General features: G+C 45.9%; 1 protein-coding gene across 2 annotated transcripts in view; it reads right to left on the reverse strand.

Annotated features, from left to right (window-relative positions):
* Positions 1-17,897, reverse strand: part of MACROH2A2 (macroH2A.2 histone) — a 50,491-nt gene that overhangs the window by 15,887 nt on the left and 16,707 nt on the right. For both annotated transcript variants that reach the window (XM_025850238.2, XM_073878896.1), the window contains exon 2: positions 14,380-14,610. In XM_025850238.2, coding sequence (XP_025706023.1) covers positions 14,380-14,551 — 172 coding nt within the window. In that variant the 5' untranslated portion in view covers positions 14,552-14,610. The remainder of the gene's footprint in view (positions 1-14,379; positions 14,611-17,897) is intronic.

The following is a 17,897-nucleotide window of genomic DNA, read 5'->3' on the forward strand; positions in this document are numbered from 1 at the left end:
TGTGTGTGTGTGTGTGTGTGTGTGTGTGTGTGTGTGTGTGTGTGTGTGTGTGTTGGGAGAATTTGCTGGTACAATGGCATAAATACCAAGCTCTAAAATTAACAGGCAATTCTGTGTGAGTCTTTACAATCAACCTAATTTCAAATAAATAGCACATGAAATTGCCATCACTCATAAAAATCTATGGCAATAAAAAAAACTGCATAAGTATGCCATATTAACTAAGCAAATGTGATTAACAAAAAATTAGAATAAAATACACATTAGAGTTAAATATTTATATAGAATTTCCATAATGAAAAGTGCTAAATCACTGCAAATTCATTCTCACAATATCTTTTCCAGGTTATTAAGCAATGAATATTGCGTTTACCAACAATCCATTTACATGGTGGCCGTGTTTTTGGAATCAAAGGCTGGGGGACTGTAGTTTGGGAAGTATGAGCACATTTGTTGGGACAATGGGATAGAGTATTTGAAATTCATGCCCTATTAGGTCATCTGGTTGGCTGCGTTCAAGCTGCGCCCAACCCTTTCTTTCCCGTACAAGAAGGGTACCCATCACAAAGAAATGTAGTTATAAAGCTTTCACTAATAGGCGGGCTTTTTCGACTCTAGGTTAAAATGTACAGCCCCCCATTGTGTACAACACAAAGGAGTTGCCTGCACCTGCTCATCTTGGGGGCCCCACACCTGGGAAGAAGGAGCACTCCTCTCATTCTTTTTTCTAGATGGGGGGGTCAGGGAGCCTCCCACTTTTAAGCTTCTGAGCAACAGAATTTAATCTAGCCTCTTGGACTACCACTTTCCTGCCCATGTCACCCGCACTTAGAGGACCTTGAGCGTCCCGCCAAATTCCGCAAATTAGCTATCAGCATGGGAGGCTGGGCTAAATGGGAAGCCCTACAGACCTGGACCCTTCAGGAAGCGCCTGAGTTCGGGTTACTTTCAGCTTGACAGACAGACAGATGCATGGACATTGGATTCACAGATGGACAGCCCGCCGGAATCCAAAGCTGCCCAGCCAAAGACGGAGGGAGAGATGCAGTAGGCAGTCCCGCGCAGGGCACACAGGCAAGGCTCGGCCAGCATGCCACTGGGCTCCTGTACTAGCCCTTCCCAAATTAGTTAGAGGAGAGAAAAACCTTGGTTCTGTGCTCTAGTGCAAAAGCAGAGGTAGACTTTTGCTCTAGAAAGAGAAAAACTTCTTAACAATACACAGCTGAAAATCTAGACCAAGGACTTCTCTGTTGGATATTTGGTCTGACCATCCCTTATGACAAGGACTTCATGGTTTAAATGTCTGAAATACCATTAATTATTATTAATATTTTCAAATGTTATTATGACCAATATATTCACATGAACTATAAATGTTTGTTACATTCTTGAGTGATTTCATTGATCTTGAGAACATAAGTATCCTTCTATTGGCAGTCAGTAGGAAAAATGGATTTATACAGCACAAATTTGTTTTGCTGAAAATTTTGTGAGAAGATTATTATTCTGTTAAGTGGTGGAGACTTCCATGGAAGTCTATAGACTTCTATATTCTTGAAAGTCACACTTCCAGCAATAGGAACCATCTGGAATACAGCTTAGAATCTGGTCATAAAAAAATGATTTCTGTAGCCAAAAGGGAACATGTTGGAAAGCTCATCATGCACATAATCTTGGAAGAGTTGGTCCTCTCATTTTGTCCACAATCTAAACCAACATTGGATACCCCAGCCCACAGGAGACGGGAAATAGTGGGGTAACTGTCGGGCTGGGACAGAGGGCACAGAGTGGCCACGCCTTCAAGACTGTCTCCTTCCTCAACCCCTTCTTCCTTGCCCATTTGCCCGTGAGGTGATGGTGCCCCCAGGGGTCTGTCTGGGCCCTCTGGTCTGCCCAGGCCATGCAGTCTTCCCGGGGAAACCCCATCCATTCACGCTCTAGCTTCCCACGTGCTCATGTCACCAGATCCACACCTCCAGTCCTAATGTGGTGTTACCTGGACAGCCTCCCTTGGGTGTTCCACAGGTAAATCGACCTCACCACGTCCCCAAATCCAAATCATTTCCTTGGGGGTGGCAGCTCTATCCACATACAGCTCCTCCCAGAGACCTGGCAGTCCTTCCCTCCCCTGCCCCTTCTCACCTCCTCTTGGCTTCACGAGTCACACACCTTTGCCCCTCTTCTCCGCACCTGCTGCCATTACCTGAGTTTAGGCCCTCTTCTCTTTGAGCCCAGATAGTTGTCATGGCTGTCCAAATGGTTTCCCCGCCCCCATTTTTGTCTTCCTCCAGATCCATGCCAACAAGGCCACTGTTGGCCCATAGGCACCTCTGTACAAATTAGATGTCCCTTCTGCCAGATACTTTACTTCCCTGATTTCGTTAGAATAACACCCTTTACTGCCATCTGCTGGCAGTGCTCATAATAAATATACAAATCTTGGAGGTCTATGAGTGGAGTGATACTCCCTTCACTGCGGGTTCTTGCACAGTGTACAAGCTGCACAACCGTACATGTGGCCCTGGATGCCAAAGTGATCTTTTCAAGACATAAATGTAATAAATGAAAATTAGCAGATAAAGAAATGCTTGCTGTTAAATGGAGAGACCCGATTGTCTGGAAATGATGTAAATGATGGGTTTCCATGTGACACAATGACTGAAGATGACCTGAAATTCAAGCTTTTTAAAAAACCTATTTGTCCTATCAATTAAAAATATGTTACAGAACGTTTTCTCACTACAAAAATGATCTAAATTATTCATTTTCAACATCTTACATTTATGTTATATCTATTGTTGGTAAATACAAAACTATTTTCCAGAATTGGGGGCTTGCTTTTTCAGTCCATCTTCCCTCACTTCTATTCGAGATGTGAACTGGACCAACACTACAGATCGACAAACTGAAGTATGAATGTGATGTCCATTCTGGGAGGCTTGAGGCTGTCTCAGGTGAAAGGGACAGTCTAGATGAGCAGTTCAGCATGCATCCGCCACCAGGTTGTACAACCTCCTCCCCCTTTCTTGGGACTAGAAACACTGCATGGCTTTAACATCGTGGTGATGTGTGAAACCCGGGCCCAGTCCAGAGAAATCACGCAAGGCAGACTGCTCTCTCTCACCCAGAGTAGCTGAAAATTTGTGCGACTTTCTTTTTTAGCGAAGTAGCCCCCAGCCTCCTCTTACTGGCCATGGCTGTGACTCGAGGCCCCCCTTTCAAGGCACCGAGTGAGGAGAGAGGACCTTCAGAGCCCACAGTCATGAACCGAAGGGAGACGTAAGCTGGCCACAGGGAATTACCCATCCAGGCCCGGCGGGTCCCAGAACATTAGCTGTTTTATGAGGTTCAGTAAGGAGAGACAGGGAAGGTGATGCTCTGTGTGTGTAGGAGGAAGGTGTCGGCCAGAGGCTGATGTGCCTATATGGGGACACTGTGGTGTGCTCATCTGTACTCAGCTGCTCCTCTCCTTCTGGAAGCCAGAGGAGGGACCTACCCCCTTCAGCCAGAACCTCCAGCCAGCTCCAGAGGCCCCAGTGGGCCACTTGTCTCCAGCATCTCTAGCTTCTCTCCCTCTGCCACGGATGCTGCACCCTTGTCGGTGCCAGGAACTCCTTCGGTAGTCTGGTGAGGCCTATGGACCTTCTCAGAATAAAGGGTTTTTTAAAACTGTGATAAAATATACAGAACATGAAATTTACCATTTCTAAGTGAATAACTCAGTGGCATCAATTACATTCCCAGTGTGGGCAACCGTCCCCACCATCCATGTCCAGCACTTCCGCATCCTAAATGGAAGCTCCGTGCCCATTAACTATAATGCCCATCCCCCTTGGCCCCTACAACTGCCTCTCCATGCTCTGTCTCTATAAATTTCACTGCTCTGATACTGCATCAAAGTGGAATCGTGTAAAATTTGTCTTGTTATGTCTGCGTATTTCGATCTCATTTTGCAGAAAGTCTTCAAGGCTCAGCCACGTGGAGCAGGTATCGGAACTTCCTTTTTAGGGCTGAGTAACATTGCACTGCATGGACAGACCACGTTTTGTTTACCATTCATCTGTTGATGGACACTTGGGTTGTTTCCATTTTTTGGCTACTGTGTATAATGCCGTATGAATATTTGTGTATAAATATCTGTTTAAGTCTCTGATTTCAATTCTTTTGGGTGAGCATATACCCAGGAGTGGAATTGCTGGGTCATATGATAATTGCACATTTAACTTTTCTTTTTTTTACCTTAAGCATTTTATCTTTTATTCCAATATAGTTAACAGAGTGTAGTATTAGTTTCAGGTATACAATATAGTGATTCAACACTTCCATACAACACCCAGTGCTCATCACAACAAGTGCCCTCCTTAATCCCCACCACCTATTTCTCCCATCCCTCCAACCACCTCCCTTCTGGTAGCCATCAGTGTGTTCTCTGTAGTTAAGAGTCTGATTCTTGGGGTGCCTGGGTGGCTCAGTCATTAAGCGTCTGCCTTCGGCTCGGGTCATGGTCCCAGGGTCCTGGGATCGAGCCCCGCATCGGGCTCCCTGCTCCGCGGGAAGCCTGCTTCTCCCTCTCCCACTCCCCCTGCTTGTGTTCCTGCTCTCACTTTGTCTTTCTCTGTCAAATAAATAAATAAAATCTTTAAAAAATTTTTAAAAAGAGTGATTCTTGGCTTGTCTCTCTTTTTTCTTTTGTTCATTTGTTTTGTTTCCTAAATTCCACATATGAGTGAAATCATATGGTATTTGTCTTTCTCTGACTGACTTATTTGGCTTAGCATAATACTCTCTAGCTCCATCCACAACATTGCAAATGGCAAGATTTCATTCTTTTTGAGGGCTGAATAATATTCCATGGTGGGTGTGGGTGTGTGTGTGTGTGTGTGTGTGTGTGTGTACCACATCTTCTTTATCCATTCGTCTATCAATAGATATCTTGGGTTGCTTCCATAATTTGGCTATTGCAAATGATGCTGCAATAAACATAGGGGTGCATGTATCCCTTTGCATTCATGTTTTTGTATTTTTTTGGGTAAATACCCAGTAGTGCGATTGCTGGATTGTAGAGTAGTTCTTTTTTAATTTTTGAGGAATCTCCATACTAGTTTCTAGACTGGCTGCACCGGTTTGCATTCCTACCAACAGTGCACAAGTGTCCCTTTTTCTCCACATCCTGGCCAACACCTGTTGTTTCTTGTGTTTTTGATTGCGAGGTGATATCTCATTGTGGTTTTGATTTATATCTCCCTGATGATGAGTGATGTTGAGCATATTTTCATGCGTCTATTGGCCATCAGGATGTCTTCTTTGGGGAAATGTCTACTCATGTCTTCTGTCCATTTTTAAATTGGATTATTGGTTTTTTGAGTGTTGAGTTGTTTAAGTTTTTTTAAATATATTTTGGATATTAACCCTTTATCAGATATGTCCTTTGCAAATATCTTCCCCCATTCAGTAGGTCCTCTTTTAGTTTTATTGATTGTTTCCTTTGCTGTGCAGAAGATTTATTTTATTTTATTTTAAAAGATGTATTTATTTTAGAAAGAGAGAGAATGTGCACACAAGTGCACAGGGTGGGGGAGGGGCAGAGGGGGAGGGAGAGAGAGAGAATCTCAAGCAGACTCCCCGCGGAGTGTGGAGCAGACATGGGGCTCATCTTGGGGCCCTGAGATCATGACCTGGTCTGAAATCAAGAGTCAGACACTCAGCTGACTGATCTACCCAGGTGCCACACAAGCTTTTTATTTTGATGTAGTCCCAATAGTTTAATTTTGCTTTTATTTCCCTTGCCTCAGGAGGCATATCTAGAAAAATGTCGCTATGGCCGATTTTAGAGAAGTTATTGCCTGTGTTCTCTTCAAGGATTTTTATGGTTTCAGGTCTTACATTTAGGTCTTTAATCCATTTCAAGTTTATTTTGGGGTATGGTGTAAGAAGTGGTCCAGTTACGTTCTTTTGCAGGTGGCTGTCCAGTTTTCCCAACACCATTTGTTGAAGAGACTGTCTTTTTCCCATTGGATATTCTTTCCTGCTTTGTTGAACATTGACCATATAATTCTGGGTTCATTTCTGGGTTTTCTACTCTGCTCCATTGATCTTTGTGTCTGTTTTCCTGCCAGTCCCATGCTGTTTTGATCACTACAGTTTTGTAGTATAACTTGAAGTCCAGAATTGTGATAACTCCAGTTTTGTTTTTCTTTTTCAAGATTGCTTTGACTATTCAGGGTCTTCTGTGGTTCCATACAAATGTTAAGGTTGTTTGTTCCAGTTCTGTGAAAAATGCTGTTGGTATTTGACAGAGATTGCATAAAAGCTATAGATTGCTTTGGGTAGTATGGACATTTTAACAATACTTGTTCTTCCAATCTATTTCTTTTTGTTATCTTCAATTTCTTTTATCAATGTTTAATAGTTTTCAGAATACAGGTCTTTCACCTCTTTGGTTAGGTTTATTCCTAGGTACTTTATTATTTTTGGTGCAGTTGTAAATGGGATTGTTTTCTTAATTCTCTTCCTGCTGCTTCATTATTAGTGTATAGAAATGCAACAGATTTCTGTACATTGATTTTGTATGCTGCGACCTTACTGAATTCATTTATCAGTTCTAGTAGTTTTTTTTGTGTGTGGAGTTTTTAGGGTTTTCTATATATATGTCATGTTATCTGCAAATAGTGCAAATAGTTTTACTTCTTCCAGACCAATTTGGATGCCCTTTATTTCTTTTTGTTGTCTGATTGCTGTATCTAGGACTTCTACTACTATGTTGAATAAAAGTGGTGAGTGGACATACTCGTCTTATACCTGACCATAGAGGAAAACCTCTCAGTTTTTCCCCATTGAGTATGATGTTTGCTGTGGATTTTTCATGTAAGGCTTTTATTATAGTGAGGTATGTTCCCCCTAAACTGACTCTTTGAGGGTTTTTTTTTTTATCATGAATGGATGTTATACTTTATCAACTGCTTCTTATGCATCTGTTGAAATGGTCATATGGTTCTTGTCCTTTCTCTTACTGATGCAATGTATCACATTGATTGATTTGTAAACATTGAACCACCCTTGCATCCTGGGAATAAACCCCATTTGATCATGGAGAATACAGTTTGCTAGTATTTTGTTGAAGAATTTTGCATCTATGTTCACCAGAGATATTGGCCCGTAGTTCTCTTTTTTTGTGGTGTCTTTATCTGGTTTTGGTGTCAGGGTAATGCTGGCCTCATAGAATGAATCTGGAAGTTTCCTTTCCTCTTATATTTTCTGGAATAGTTTGAGAAGAATAGTATTAACCCTTCCTTACATGTTTGGTAGAATTTGCCTGTGAAGCCGTCTGGTCCTGGCCTTTTGTTTGCTGGGAGTTTTTTCATTATTGCTTCAATTTCTTTGCTGGCAACTGTTCTGTTCAAACTTTCTATTTCTTCCTGCTTCAGTTTTGGAAGGTTGTAGTTTCTAGGAATTTATCCATTTCTTCTAGGTTGTCCAATTTGTTGGCATATAGTTTTATTTTATTTTATTTATTTGACAGAGAGAGACAGCGAGAGAGTGAACACAAGCAACAGGCAGAGGGAGAGGGAAAAGCAGGCTTCCCCCTGAGCAGGGAGCCCGATGCGGGGCTTGATCCCAGGACCCTGGGATCATGACCTGAGCCGAAGGCAAACGCTTAACAACTGAGTCACCCAGGCGCCCCAACATAGAGTTTTTGATAATACTCTCTTATAATCCTTTGTCTTTCTGTAGTGTTAGTTGGTATTTTTCCTCTCATTTGTGATTTTCTTTATGGGAGTCTTCTCTCTCTCTCTTTTTAAATGAGTCTGGCTAGAGGTTTATCAATTTTGTTGATCTTTTTGAAGAACCAGCTCTTGGTTTCATTGATCTGTTCTAAAATTTTTTTAGTTTCTCTATCATATTTATTTATGCTCTAGTCTTTATTATTTCCCTCCTTCTGCTAGTTTTGGGTTTTGTTTGTTCTTCTTTTTCTAGTTCCTGTAGGTGTAAGGTTAGGCTGTCTGAGATTTTTTTTGTTTCTTGCATTAGGCCTGTATTGCTATGAACTTTCCTCTTAGGACCACTTTTGCTGCATCCCAAAGGTTTTGCACTGTTGTATTTTCATTTTCATTTGTTTCTATGTACTTGTTTATTTCTTCTTTGATTTCTTGGCTGAACTCTCTGTTTAACTTTTTGAGGAACCACACACTGTTTTCCACAGCAACTATACCAATTTACTTTCCTACCAGCAATGCACAAGAGTTGCAATTCTCTACATCCTCATCAACAATTGGAATTCTTTTAATAACCATCCTAATGAGTGTTAGGATAAAGTTTTAAATGCATAAAATAAAATACATAGGATGACAAAGAAAACCAATGATAATGAAATGTAATTTTCAAAGTATTAAAAAATCTGGAATATAGCAGTCTGTGTGCTTCTTCATTAACACATTAAGTAACAAGATCTAGTGGCAGGTCTAATAACTACTGTGATTTTGAAGTAAGATGTATAAATGATATTTCTATGTATCTGTAACAAGGTGACTATAATAAGAAAACATCAGTGATTTCAATTGGTCAAAAAGTCCCAGGTGTTGCTGACACACTACCGTGGTTTATCGCCCACATTCATAAAGGAAGGAAATGCTAAAGTTCAGGTGTGGTTAGGGAAGCTGAAGATTGAATGTGAAGACCCCAGGCTCAAGCCTCTTCCGTGTCACACCCTCTCCCACCTGCCAAATCACCAGCTGTCAACCTCTCTCTTCCCTTCTTCTGAGCCAAACTCCCTAAAAGAGTCCCCACTCCCTTTGTCTCCTGTCCCGTCCAGCTCCTCAACCCACTGCAGTTTGGCTTTGACCACCCACACCGTCCCCATCAGGGTCACCATGACCTTGAGGTGGCTAGATCTGTTGTCCTTGTCTGGTTTTATTGGCATCACGACTGATGGTTACCTTTCCTTGGTTTCCCAGACACCGACTCTCCCGTGAGCCATTCCTCCCTAACTCTGCTGCCCTCCTCAGCCTCCCTTGCCGCGCTTCCCCCACTTGGCCCAGAAACCTGTGCAACATAGCTGCTGCTTCGGCTGGTCCCAGGCTCCCCAGTCTTGTCGCCCAGTCGCCTCACTCGCTCTGCTGGCCTTTACTGCAGTCTGCCCACGATGCCCCATCTGTACTTCCAGCTCACAGCTCCCTGCTGGCTCCAGACACGCCCAGTAGGGCCTCACTCAATAACAGCACTAGCCCCAGGGGCCAGTTGCTACCATGTACCCCAAGCAGTGCTAGCCCCCTTTCGTGCATTGTCTTATGTAGTCCTCACCATGACACTATGAGGGTAAAATGACACACCTCACAGTCCTCAGCTGATAAGTGGCAGAGCCAGAATTTGTCCTCCAGGGCACCTTGCAGAGACCCGAAACCTATGGGCCCCCCACTGAGCCCCTCGCCCTGCACCCTGTTTCTCCCCCATTGTTTCTTGCTTCAGCGACAGGTACCATTCTCATGGACCAGCTACTTTCCTCTTCTCGTCCCTTTGGCCAGTCCTCTTAGAGTGGAGTCCCCACCTCCACTCCTCAACCCATAGCAGCTTGGCTTGAAGAAAGGAGCCAGCCCAAGCCTCAAAGATTCATGCCTTCCTTGATGCCCTTCCCCCCCCCATCTAATCCATCACTGAGCAGAGCTGACTCTAGCCCCCCACGTATCTCTCCAATTTGTCCATTTCTTCTCATCATCCCCTCTGCATACCCCTGTCCTGGCCACTATCAATTCTCATAAGTGACACAAAAACAGCCCTCAATGGTTTCCTGGATTCTGATCTTGCTTCCCACCAACCGTTCACCTAAAGCCCAAGTGATGTCTCCCAGATGCTACCTCCTCCTTTCTATACCCATGTGTACATGTGTGTGCATAACATATACATTTTCATCACGGCCCTCAAGGACCTGCCTGCCCATTACCCATCTTGTCTGTTACCCCCTCCCATTTCCCAGCTCTGCTCCAGGTAAGAAACTCCTCCAGGTTCTGGAAGGGGCCACATACTTCCTCTAAACTTTGGGTCTTCACCCTCGTTTTTACCCCACCTGAAAATCTCCCCCTAGCTCAATCCCCCATCAGAATCTACTTAATGCCTACTAATTCTCCACTCTGCCTGCCACCAGAATAATTTGGGGGAGTTTTAAAAAAATCCTGATGCATAAAACATACCCCCAGAATCTCTGGAGATGAGCCTAGTCCTCAGGATTTGAAACCAATCAATTTAAGAAAAACCAGGGTTGCAAACCTGGTTTCGGTCCTAACAACTCTTACTTTACAAGGGGTAGCCCCCTGCACCCCACCTCACACACGCTTTCCAAAGCTCTCGTCACTTCCCTGCCCAGCATGCATGCCAACTTATTGTGCTGTGCTTAATGCTCCTCAGCCCTGCTGGTCAGCAAGCCCCGCCTTCCGAGGCAGGACCCAGTCTCTCTGCTTTCTCCTGCGTCTTCAAGGCCTGATCTGAAGGAGAAGCTCAGTTAAGATTTGTGTCATGAATGTTGATGGTCATTTCAAGGGTGACAGGACGCTCTCATGCTTTGAACCTCCTTTCCTAAACAAAGTCAATTGATGGCCACCACCCCATCCCAAAAGTAACAACCCCCCCTTTTACTTACCCAACAATGGCCTGCAATTCTACTAATAATGATTCATTCGTTTGGCTTAAAACTTTTTGTTTCAGTAAAATGAAGTACAGACCCAAAATATAACACGTTAAAGGAGTTGGTCATTATCTTTGCCCTGAATGATTTCATCAGCTCTTAACAGAAGGGACAGCAGAAGAATGACCATTTGCTGAGTGTATCCTATGCACCGGGCATTTTATATACGTTAGTTCATGAATGGAGTTAAATGAGTTAGGTCTGGAAACACCTGAAACTCAGAGAGGTTCAGGAATTAGCCCAAGGTAACAGAGCTGGTAAGCAGATACACCAGGTTTAAACTGACAGGAAGGGAAGCAAGGGACGCAGAAAATAGGCCTGGGCTTCAGAGGACCAACCTCACCTCCAACTCTTGGCCCAGGACCCTGCTGGCTGCTGGGACTGGCCCCTGGGACACAGTGTTATTGGCAACGGCCTCCTTCCAGCTGCTCATCCTCTCACCTAGTTCACGTCCAACACACTGGCAAACCCCGCTGGCTTTGCCTTCACAATAGATCGGTACTCTGACCGCCTCTCGGTACCTTCGCTGCCCACTCACCGGATCTCTGCAAGAGCCTTCTTGCTACTTACCCTGCTTCTGCCCTGGTACCCTCTCCCCACAGGGTCACGTCACTTCCACCTCCGCTAGAAACCCTCCAGAACTCCCACGGCAAGCTCTTCTCCCCAACCCGCCCATTCTCCTCGGGCCTCCTCTACAGGCCAAGCCCTCCCTCGGCCCCCGCGTCCGGCCCACTGGTGCTCCTCCAAATCCCTGCACCTGCCTTCCCCCTGCCTGGAGCGCCGGCCCGCAGACACGCGCATGCCCACTCCCTGCCCGGCGCCCGGCGCCCAGCGGGGCCTCCGACTCGCTAGTGCGATTCACAGCCCCCGCTCGCCCCCTTATTCCCGGAACACTCTCTCTCCTTCCTGGCTTTGTTTGTCCCCTAGCACTTGTCACCATCTGAGAATCACACACACTTCACTTATTTGTTTGCTGCTTCTCCTCCCCAGAATGCACCTGCTCGAGGGCAAGGATTCCCGCCTGTCTGGGTCTGTGCTGTAGCCTCAGCATCGAGAACACCGGGCATATAGGAAGTGTTCAATAAAAGATTGTTGAGTGAATGGAGGGTGATGAGTAATCAATTTGAAAAACTGGTTCTACTTTGGGAGATACTATAAATCTTTAAAGATGTGCTGGCTCCAAGTCCACAGTGTGACGTTCGGGCTTTAGTATGCATTGCTATGGGGTCCGGTGGCTCTAATCCGAGATAAATTAAAAATCATATCAGTGATCTGATTCTAATACCGGGGAAGAGTCTAAGGACTTGCTGCGTACACTGACATGTTGATGCCTAACAAATATTTGTTAAATGAATGAAAGGAAAACATTAGCTTTTATCAGAACCATAGACTAAGAGATGCCAGTGATTCAAAAGGCCAAAGTTGGTTCTGTTATGCACCAAGTTTAGACCTTCACCGAGTGGGGGCAAGGGATATACTTAACTATTGTTTGCGTATACCAGTATTATAATGGGGCAATGTAGTGTAGTAGAAGTCCGTGGCTTAGGGTCGAATGACCTCAGGGAACCCCCACTTCCTGCTTGGAGGCTATAGGATCTCTGGTTACTTGGTGTCTCCCAGTCTCACTGGGTGATGTGGACCTAACAGGTAGTTTTAAAGCTTCATTCACCTTTCCCTCTCTGAGCCGGCAGATTTTTCCACCAGATTCCCAGGTCTCATTCCAGACCCAGTGAATCAGACCACAGGATGTGTATGTGGGGTGGAGGTGGGGGAGTGCAACCAGGATCCTGCCTTTTAAACAAGCATCCTCGAGCATTTAGGCTGCTGCTACTACAAGCCTGGCTAGAGTCTCACTCCTCTGAGCAGTCCCTGGACCAGCATCAGCATCTGCTGGGAGCGCATTAGAAAGGCCGGGTCTCAGGCCCCACCCCAGACCTTGTCAACAAGATCCCCAGGACGGCTGGCGCTTTGAAAACATTGCTCTCTCACACTTGATTGGACCAACTTACCCAGCCCTCCCCCCCTTCTCTCCAACCTCCTAAAGGGTGCCAGTGAACAACTTTTAGCCCAGGGACAAGCCTTTCATTTCACAATAAGGGACAGGCTTAAGATGCCAAGGTCTGCCTGAGGAAGCTCCAGGGAGAGAAGGCTTCCATGGGTGGATCAAAGCAAACCTTTCATTGCTAATGTTGCTTGGTGACAGATGGGGGACCAAGAAGGCAGAACAGGATCGAGCATCGAAGAGGAAGAAGAGATTGCTCTTGAGGGAGAAGCAGAAGGGGAAGAGGGACCTGGGACCAGAAACTGGGTCCAGCCTTGCCACACCCATGGGTGCTCATGCTGTGGCTACAGGGGGCTCGGCTTCTGGGAGAAACAGTTTGGGGAGGTTTGCTTTGCCCGGAGGACTGCCCAAGGGATTTAAACCTGGCACCTGGGGGATTTGTTAACCTTGGGCAGAGTCAAAGACATTGTTGCTCATGGCTAAAATGACCCCTCAAGGAACTAATCACACTTACTTATTCATATTTTTATTTTTATATATTTTATATATTTTATTTATAAATATGTTATATATTTTTATATCTTTTAAAAGCATCCTTGAGATTTTGAAGTATGGTTTCTGTTTAACTGTGACAGAACAACAATAAGAAAGCTAAACGGTGCAGGGGGCAGTGTCTGGGTGGCTCAGTCGGTTAAGTGTCCAACTCTTGGTTTTGGCTCAGGTGACGATCTCAGGGTTCTGAGATTGAGCCCCGTGTCAGGCTCTGCACTCAGCGGGGCGTCTGCTTGAGGCTTCTCTCTCTCCCTCTGCCCCTCCCCCCACTTGTGCACTCTCTCTCTCATTTAGAGAAATAAATCTTAAAAAAAAAAAAAAAGAAAGAAAGCTAGGGGCACCTGGGTGGCTCAGTTAGTTAAGCGTCTGCCTTCAGCTCAGGTCACGATCCCAGGGTCCTGGGATCGAGCCCCGCATCAAGCTCCCTGCTCAGCGGGGAGCCTGCTTCTCCCTCTCCCTCTGCCTGCCACTGCCCCTCTTCCCCTGCTTGTGTTCACTCTCTTTTTCTATCAAATAAAAGAAAGAAAAAGAAAGAAAGAAAGCTAAACAGGAAGTTACTCGAATATATAAAGACCACACACAGCAAAAATCTCATCTTAGTAAAAAAACAATGTTAACAACCAATATGGGAAATTATTTCTCATGGACCATTGTACACAAAGGAGAGTGCAACTAGAACATTATGAGCTTCATGGACCCGGCTGGAGCTGGTTCTGATGTGGGGTCAACACTATTTACGGACAACAAGCCCTAGTTCCTATACACCAGGACACCCAATGCTCCGTGAGGACCTCGAAGCAAAGTAAAGACCCCCTGTTCCAAAATGAGTAGCACCCCGCATCCTCCACCCCCAATCTTCCCTGGAGTTTCTCTTCTGCAGGAACCTAGACTTTTACAGGCTGTGTTTGCCTAAAGCAAGACACACCTTTTCCACGGCTGGTCTAGAAAAGCCATTTGATGGCGTGTTCTCTTCTTTCCATGTTGATTACCTGTCATTACGCCCTCCCCTAAAGGCTGTAAAACGAATCTTAGCCAAGCAGGCAAGCGGAAACCCCATTAGCACCCCCAGGAGCCTCGAGCCAGCTGCCGAGGGAAGCAATCCTCCCTATCCTGGGGCGGCAGGGGCGGGGAGCCGGGAGGGGTGACACGTTACCTGCCAGGTACTCGATGACTGCCGCCATGTAGACGGGAGCACCCACGCTGATCCGGTACTTGAAGGTCCCTTTCTTCAGGTAACGCATCAGCCTCCCCACGGGGAAGATGACACCGGCCCTGGCCGAACGGGACAGCTTGGACATTTTCTTCTTCCCGCTCCGGCCCGACATGTTGCCTCAGTTTCCCTCTCAGCTCGCTGACACGGAGGCCTCCCGGCACCAACACGATGCTGAGAAGGAAAGAAGGCAGGGTGAGGAAGGTGGGTCGGCAAGCATGTGGGGAATGGTGATGGGGCGCCAGGACACAATGTGACACATTTGGTGGTCCTGGGGAGGCAGCTGAGACCTGGCTGTCACCGCAGGCCACTGAGGGCTGGGAGCTGGGCATGGGGGCTTCGCAGGGCATCGGCAGCCACCCTGCAAACATCTCCCCACCCTGTTGAGTCAGCCCAACCTCAAGCGGAGAGGCCAAAGAAAGTCCCTAGAGAAAGGGGTCATGGTGCTGTTGTCTGCAGGACAATGGCCCCAAAGATGCCCGGAACCCCTGCATATGGCAAAAGAGACTTTGAAGATATGATGAAGTCAAGGATCCTGAGATGGGGAGATTATCCTGGAGTATCTGGGCGGGCCCAGTGTAACTGCAAAGGTTCTTTTAGGAGGGGGCCGGAGATGAGCGAGTAGGAAGAGGTGTAACGGGAGAAGCAATGGATTCTCCCCTCAGAGCCTCCAGAAGGAACCAGCCCTGCCAACTCCTTCACTTTAGCCCAGAGAACTTGATTTTCACCTCCTGACCTCCGGAACTGTCAGGTAATAAATTCGTATTGCTTTAACCCCTAAATTGGGGCTAATTTATTATAGCAGCAGCAAGAGAATGAATAGAATTCCTGACTTCAGAGGACTTAGTTAATAGTTAATAGGGCAACGCCTATCATGGTTAGCGCTGACTGATGACCCAGAGGGGCTGTGCGTTTCTCGGATGGAAGTGCTTTTCTAAATTCTCCAATCGTATAGCCTTCTTAAAAACAGAAATACGTCAGAAGATGCAGTTTATTAAACATGCTAATGCAGAGTAACCAAACCTAGCAAATTAAAAGCTACAAAGCAGCCCAAGCTTCTGCTCCTTGGAATGAGGAGTCCAGGCTGATTTGGGGGAGAAACTTCGGAATCAGCCTGAAGAGGAGACTTCCAAGTACAATGCACCGAGAGACACGCCTATAGCTCATTGTTATTTCAGGAAGCTATCTTCTGTATGAAGATAAGATAATTATATACTTCCGAAAAGCTCATTCAGAGAGTCATAATAGAGCTTCACCCATTGGTTGAGGAAGTACTGTGACCAAATGATGGGATATATTCCAGAATAAGTAAAAGCAAATGAGACAGGACAAACAGGCATGACCAAAGGGGGAAAAAAAGGAAACAAAATTTCTAGGAAATGCGTTAATGAATCAAAGTTCTCTGCTCCAAGGGCAATGTCATTTTCACTGGCCATTTCGTTTGGGAATGCAAAATAAGAAGGTCAAAAAGAAACTGAGACCGGTCCTGTTGCGGAGGCTGCCTGTCTCACACGCTAGCTAGGCCAGTTTGCCAACAGCCAAGGTGGCCATGAAAAGGTCCAAGAAAGTGGGGAAAAATATGATGGAAGAAAGTACGACACAGAGGCACAGCTGATAGGAAAGACACGAAGCTGGGATTTATTTAATCTGGGTGGAAGAATGAACAGAAAGTTCAGGTTCCTAAAGTAGTTGATTACGCTGTTACGACAGAAGAGTTTTACGTAAACACTACGGATTTGGCAGCCAGCCCCACCCTCGACGTCTCCTTATCCCAAAGGTGAATAATGTGCGTTTGAGGCATTTTATTACGTACTTCACATACATGATTTTTTACATGCTCATATGCACTTACTATACTCCTCTTTTATGAGTCGTTTTGCCATCAAAAGATACAGGTATTCATCAAAGTTAAGTTCAAGCAAAGAGGAGCAAATAGCCTTAGAATATTATCTCTTTCATGGAAAGGCACAGGGATCAAACAATATCACCCTTTTTAAAACTTCCACATTTTCTGTGCGTCCTCTGTCCTAGGCTGCTACCTCTCAGTGAAGCCACTCAGACGTCCTCCCTTGGAGGAAGGAAGCGACTACAATATTAAGGTCCTAACCATCTATTTACGTTAAGGAAGCTGAGGTCAGGCATCCGTCAACACCTGCAGTACCTGCTGTTGGTCATCGCTGACCCAGGGCACAGGGGACTCATTAAGCAATGTGAATTGGTCCTGTCCCCAGAGAGCGCTACACGACAGCTTTGTTAGCCGGTGGTGGTGTCCATAACGGAGGTGGCTCCTGGTACAGTGGAAAGCCCCCAGGATCGGGAGCAAGAAGCCCCGGGCCAGGTCCCGCTTCTACATAACTAGCTGGGCAAGCTCTGGTGTGGGCTTCATCTGTAAGATGGGGAGGTGACTCATTGATCCTGAAGGTCATTCCAGTCTTAAACACCCCAATGTTCATGAAATGCACTTTCAAATGGTTCTGGTAAAGAAGCTTTAGTCCCTTTAGGAAATGAATGCCGAAGAGTTGAGAGCCTGTACAGGTTCATAAAGATGTATTAGTAATGGCCAATTATGTGCTTTTTGCAGTTACGGGTAAGTTGGGGGAGGGGGAAGATTAGTAGCTCTGGTTGCCAAGGAAACCACCTGAAAAGTCCATCACAGAGTGGACTCGTCCTGTGGATACTGTGCACGCTAGATGGTCATGATCTCTCATACTGAGAGAGAGAACGACGCACAGGGCACAAATACCCCAGGGGCAGGACCTGCTCATCCCTCCCCACCCTGCCATATTTTTCTCAAACGAAAATAACCAGCGAGTGACTAAGTATGCAGGATAAAACCACCTAGCGACTCCCCCAATGTCAGCCAAGAGGAGTCACAAATTTCCCTAAAAACAGGTGACTGTAGGGGACTGATGCTTAAAGCACTCATGAAGATAAAACAACCAAGTAGGGAAAACCAGGGTCAGATCAAATAGAGGAGCATACTAGCTGCACAGTGTAAAATGTAGGGATCACCCCCAGGCATAGCGTTTTGTAACCAGACTTTCTTTTTTGGCTTCCAGACTTTCCTTCAGGTTAGGGCCTTAGAGCTGGGGATGCGGCTCCGTCTGAGGTATCAGTGGGAGACCGTGCCTGGGGAACCCATCTTTGTAGACACTGTGCTGAGCTTAAGAAGCTGGGCACCCAACTCCTGGGCCCGGACGCTGGGAGGACCCGGACATTGTAAGAATCAGACCACATCCGGGAATTCCTAAGGATTCAGAGGATGCTGACGGAGCTGACATGTCACACCTACTGGACCCCACAGGTGGAAGGAAGTGCTTGGCACCCACCGTTGCTCCAGAGAAGACCCTGCTTTTACAGACCACCCCTGTCCCCAGCCCGTGCTGGATTTTGCCTGGAGCGGTGAGACGTTGTAACCCTTAACTTCTTCGTTCCCAGGACACCCTTTCCCCAGACTCTAT

Source organism: Callorhinus ursinus, unplaced genomic scaffold (genome assembly GCF_003265705.2).
Source record: "Callorhinus ursinus isolate GAN/ISIS: 27379988/994484 unplaced genomic scaffold, GSC_fseal_2.0 scaffold31, whole genome shotgun sequence".
Classification (NCBI taxonomy): Eukaryota; Metazoa; Chordata; class Mammalia; order Carnivora; family Otariidae; genus Callorhinus; species Callorhinus ursinus.